At 48.0% G+C, this 5,559-nt stretch overlaps 1 protein-coding gene across 1 annotated transcript in view; it reads right to left on the bottom strand.

Annotated features, from left to right (window-relative positions):
- The window catches only part of LOC101648692 (cytochrome P450 2B4), a 32,818-nt gene that overhangs the window by 11,399 nt on the left and 15,860 nt on the right, over positions 1-5,559 (bottom strand). The window contains exons 5-8 of the mRNA XM_004710344.2: positions 2,468-2,644; positions 1,962-2,103; positions 646-833; positions 338-479 (exon numbers count right to left, since the gene is read on the bottom strand). Of these exons, the coding sequence (XP_004710401.1) occupies positions 338-479; positions 646-833; positions 1,962-2,103; positions 2,468-2,644 (649 nt within the window). The remainder of the gene's footprint in view (positions 1-337; positions 480-645; positions 834-1,961; positions 2,104-2,467; positions 2,645-5,559) is intronic.

Genomic DNA, 5,559 nt, shown 5'->3' with positions numbered 1-5,559 from the left:
AACGTACAAATGTGCTTGACACAATGGATGAATGGATGCATTGTGATAAGAGTTGTATGCGCCCCAATAAAATGATTTTAAGACATTTAATGACATTTAAGAAAAAGAGTTGTATGAGGCCCCAATAAAATGATTTTTTTTAAAGGTGTATCTTAGAGATATGATTTTATGTCTCAAGACTCCTGTTAGGTGGGGGGTGGGGGGGAATGGAATGAGGTCATGCAGGGAAAAGTGATGGGCATCTAATAATCGCTCAATAAACGGGGCCTCTCCTCGCTTGTCTAGAGGACAGACTGAAACCTCACTCTGGCGTCTGCACAAAGTAGCGCCAACTCACCCAAGGAGAAAGGCATAAAAGCGTCAATCTTCTTCAGTGCCCCTTTGGCATCCAGAAAGTGGCCCGGGTTGAAGTCATCTGGTTTTTCAAAGTAATGTGGGTCGTGGAGGGCAGTGCTCAGGATGGGGAACACCTCAGTGTCCTGGGGGCGGGTACAAGAAACAGATCGACATAGTGCACCATCTGCCTGCCTTCACCCAAGAAGAACAACACCAAAAGAACCCTCGTTAGCAAAGAGGTCAAGTGTGCTGTTGAGGGAAATGCAGGATGCCCATACAGAAGAGATGCAGGAACCCATCGGGCCTTACCTTGGGGATGATGTGCCCTCGGAAGTTCGTGTCTTTGGTGACCACACGGGGCACACCGATGGGCAGGAGGTCCCCGAATCGCTGAATCTCATGAATGACCGCATCAGTGTATGGCATTTTGACTCGGTCATCCAGAGTGGGAGCACGATGGGAGCCGATCACCTGGTCAATCTCCTTGTGGACTTTCTCTGCACACAAAAGGGGGACAGTGCACCTCTGATTCACTTCATTGAAGCAAACAGTCCCAAGAGACCTTTCAGTGGGGGGATGTGCTTTCTATGAGTCAACAAGTCAGGACACATCTAGAGTGAAGGTTAGATGGTGAACAGTTGGAGAGGGGAGTGGAAGAGGGAAGCCACAAGGATTCTTCCCCTCTGAAATGCTGTTGCTTCTCTCCCCACATGGACAAGCAGACACAAGCAAATGCACACACACGCAGCTTCTCGAACTTTAAGGGAAAGCATGTTGGACGTTCCCTTATGGGTTGATATTCTTATGGAGTCAAGATAATCCATAGGAGAGCTTTTTCTTTTTCTGAATTCTCCCTCCAACACAAGTAGAAAACAAACTCCGAGTCCTTGTGTGCGTGTTATATGCCAAGCTGCACATCCTCATGTATAATGAAGTCCTCAGGAATATGACCGTGAAATCAACCAATAGATTATATCATGACCAGCTAATTGAATAAGCAAATCAATGCATCCATCAAACAATTGATGAATGAATCAGGACTGGAAAGGTTAATGAATGAACAAATCGATGAATTAATTCTGTATTCGGGTATCTCTCAATAACTAGATCAATTGGTAAATCATGGATCAATAAGTGATCCATCGTTAAATAAATCAATGAATGAATAGAGCAGATGGATGAATGAATGCATGAAAGAATGGCTCCATGGAAGAGGAATAAATGGATTTGTGAAAGAAAGAGTATATTAAAAAAATCAATGGATGGGTAGATTGAATACAGACTCATAAATTAGAAAATGCTTGAGCAAATAAATAACGTATTCCTAGGCAAATGAAATCATTAACGAAAGGGTGAATCAAAAGAAGGCTTGACCGATGGAAAGATGACAGATGATAAATCGATCTGTGAGTGGTTAAAGATGAAACTCCGAGAGAAGAGCTCTTCAAATGACCCAACCATCGAAAGGGCTGGGTCAGTTGGGAATTACCCCCAGACCTGTAGCGCCACTAAGGCCAAAAGCCAGAGCCGCCTCTCTTTGCCACACAGGACCCATAATTCCACTTCTGCAAGTCAAAGCGGGGTCAGAAGATCCCTCCTGGGTGGTCTGTCCCTGCCCCACCCACCTGTGATGTGGGGGTATTTGAGCATGAGCAGGAACCCATAGCGGAGAGTGGTGCTCGTGGTCTCCGTGCCAGCGAAGAAGAGCGACAGCGCAGTGAGGATGAGGTTCCGCTGGTGGAACTCGGTGTCCTTGTTGGACTTCTCCTGGGCGGGGAGGACAAGCCTGGGGTGAGGAAGGCTGGGGCCTGGCACGCACACGCGTCTCTCTGGGTGCCCGACACGTGATCCCCAGCCTCAGTCACGCCCGTCTTTCCTGCTTTGCCGTCCATCGTCCACCCTCTTCACCTGTCTCTCCCCGAGCTCATCTCTCTCGTCTTCCTCTGCTTCCGTCTTCCCATCTTTCTGGCCATTGGTCTTTGTCTCCCAGCTTCCCTCTCCGGTTCGGTCTCAGTTCCCTCCCTCACCATCTTCCCGTCGCCTCTTTCTGCTTTCTCTTGGTCCCCTCCCTTCCATGGCCTCTGTGCTAGTCCCCCCTCCCTACTACCCCTCCCACTCCTCCTCCACCCACTTTGTCCATGCGGAGCAGGAAGGTATCAATGAAGTCCCGGGGAGTGTTGGGGTCCAGGGTTTCTCGGTGCTTCTCCACGCTGCGGGCAATGAAGGTGTTGACTTCTATCATGTTTTTGTAGACTCGTCGGTGTGTGCCGGGAAAGTGCTTCAGAACATTCGAGAAGAGCTCAAACACCTGAAAGACAGAAGACTCCATGAGATGAGGCTACCTGGGGCTGGTGGGGAGGGGAGGGTGAAAGAAGTCTGCCCTGCTTTGTCCTAGACCCTCCTCCTGGAATCCATCTCTACGGAGAGATGGAGAGCCGCCTCCCCCGCCGGGCTCCATGTTTTGACGTCTGCTCCCTCGGGTTGACATCTCTCCCTTTCTGCCCTGCTGGATCTTCCCTTGGTTCGTGAGGGGTTTTCTCAGTCTTCCCTCTCTCCGTCTCGGTGTCTGCAGCTTACACGGCTCTCACGCTGTCTCTGCCGCCATGTATTTCCATCTGTCTGTCTTTCTCTCTTTGATTCTCTCTCTCCCTGACAATGTGTTTCTTTATCCCCTTTCTATTGATTGATCACTCCGTTGATCCAAGCCCCTCACTCTGACTCTGCGATTCCATTGAGCTGTTAGCCCCCTGCCTCTCCTGGTCTTCCTACTTCATCCGTGTGTCCTTTGTTTGCCTTCACCTCCTTGTATTGCTACTTCACCACCTCTTGCTCTCTGTGTGTCTTGGTTGCACCTGCGTGTGTGTGTGTGTGTGTGTGTGTGTGTGTGTCTGTGTTTACCACCTCAGCCTGTTCTCCTGTTCTCATTCTTCTCCTTGCCTCTCTCAGTGTCTCTGCATCTCTCTGGCTGAACCGATGCACAAAATGAGGCTGCTGCTGACCACTTGGGCCTGTCTATTTATTCTGGAGCATACTCATATTTTGACTGCTTTATCTGGGGATAGAAGTTACTGTAGTATTTACCCCCAAATGCAAAAATGTCTACAGTAAGGTGTGAAAGTCATCTTTGATGTCTCCGTTTAGAGAACATCAGTGTTAACTCTTTGGTATCTCTCCTTCCAGGTGTGTGTGTGTGTGTGTGTGTGTGTGTGTTTTCAGCACCAGGAGCACATTGGAATCATTTGTTGGGCTTGTCTTAGATATTCACCCTGTACCCCATCCTAGGTCAGAACCCTCAATAAGAGGTCCTGGGTACCTGTATGTGTGGCAAGCCCATATGTGAATCTAACATCTATAGCTATGACAGAGATAGTACAAGATTTGCCAATCCAACATCCGTCATTCAGACAGTTCAATAAAGCCTGTTTCATCAATCATGTCGTACAACCACCGCCAATATCAACTGGCATATTTTCCACCCCAGAAACGCTAACTAAATGGTTTCACTCTTTAAAAATACAATGGATGTATTGGGAGGTTAGTCAATAAAGAGAAACGTCGCAGGTGTTTTGTTTTGTTTAAGCAGAACCTATTTGTTATCATCTGGGGGTGGTTGTTTTAAAAGCAACAACAGAGAGAGAAGAAAACGGGGAAGTGAATGAAGAAATGGGGTTTCTTATTTTCACACATCCATGTCTTCAGATGAGGGAGAGACATTGCCAAAGACACACAAACACGCAAAGGCAGATGGGGTCAGAAGAGTAGAGACTGAGAGTCTGATTCCTTCTATTATCTTCTCAACTTTGTCTTTGAAGAGCCCTTTCTCTTGGCTTCTTTATCTTGTTTAGCTTGTTTTCTCTCTAGCTCCTCCCATTTCTCCTTCTCTTCTCTCCTCCAATCCCTCTGATGGTTTTTATTTTTTAGGTCTCTCTCTACCCCTGCCTCTGGTGGCCCCAGATCAGTGGGAACAGTTCATATATTTGGCTACTAACCAAAAAGTCAGTGCTTTGAGTGCCCCCTGAGGTGTCTCAGAAGAAAGGCGTGATGCATTACTTCTGAAAAATCAACCACTGGAAACTCCATGCAATGCAGTCAGTCCATGTGGGGGTCCCTAGGGGATGCAAATGCTTTAGAAGCTTGGCTGCTGATCAAAAAGATGGAAGTTCAAGTCCACTCAAAGATGCCTCCCGGAAAGTCCTAGTGATCCACTTCTAAAGAGTTCAAAGAATAAAAGCCCTATGGAGCGCCTCTTGAGAGAATCCAAGATCTGTTTGCACAACGCAGTTCACAAAGACAATGGTCTACATTCGACTCGGGGGGAGTAGCGACTGGGATCCTAAAAGGTGGTGAGCAGCTCTCTCAGGGGTGACCGTTGGTCTTTCCCCAGCCAGAAGGAAGAGAGTGATGAAAACAGAAGCGCACATGAAAACACGCAGTCCACAACCCTGGAACCAAAAGTAGATGGTGCCCAGCTGTCACTGCCATCAGCTCCCCAAAGGATCATGTTAAGCAGTCCTAGGTAGAGTAGGTGAAAACATGGGGAGGGGAGGGGGGCCTTAAACATAAAAGATACCGGCTGAATGGTTGGATAGGACAGGTGGGACCCTTAAGATTATGGCCCTTTGTCAACCTTCAGGTCTGGAACTGAACACACCATCACGTTAGAAAAATCCACGCTCTATGATTCAAAGGGGCATTGACCCAATGACAGAGCTCAGAGGGTTAGGAAAGGGAGAGGAATGGGAGTGGGGAGTGGGAAGTGGGAAGTAGGAGCTGGTACTGGCCGTGGATGACTTGGAACAAACTATGTGTGAATTGTTGAACGTTAAAGACTGATGAGCTGCTCTGTAAACCTACATTTCACTCACAGTAAAACAAAAAGCTTATCAAAGCTGACTGCCATCTAATTCCAACTAAATAATAATAAACTCAAAACCCGATGCAGCACAGTTCCACCCGGACATGCATGGTCACCATGAGTAGCAGTCGATTGACTCCACAGCAATTCTGTTTTGTTTCTCCCTGACTCTACCTCTGTCTCTTGCTACCTCCTGCACCACGCCCTTTTCGCCCTCATATTCTCTCACTCCCTACCTCACAGCCTCTCCCTTCCTCTGGGACCCCGTGTCTCCCATCTCTGTGTGGTTTCAGCTCTTCTCCCCAACCCTAGGCTACATGGCTGGGCCCAAAAGACAGACCCCGCCTCTCCCTGCCTTGAATGCTTGC

This window comes from Echinops telfairi, unplaced genomic scaffold (genome assembly GCF_000313985.2).
Source record: "Echinops telfairi isolate 266 unplaced genomic scaffold, ASM31398v2 ScPeMD7_655;HRSCAF=1070, whole genome shotgun sequence".
NCBI classification, from domain to species: Eukaryota; Metazoa; Chordata; class Mammalia; order Afrosoricida; family Tenrecidae; genus Echinops; species Echinops telfairi.
Note: the sequence above shows the minus strand (reverse complement) of the source record. Positions and strands in the feature narration are given on the sequence as shown.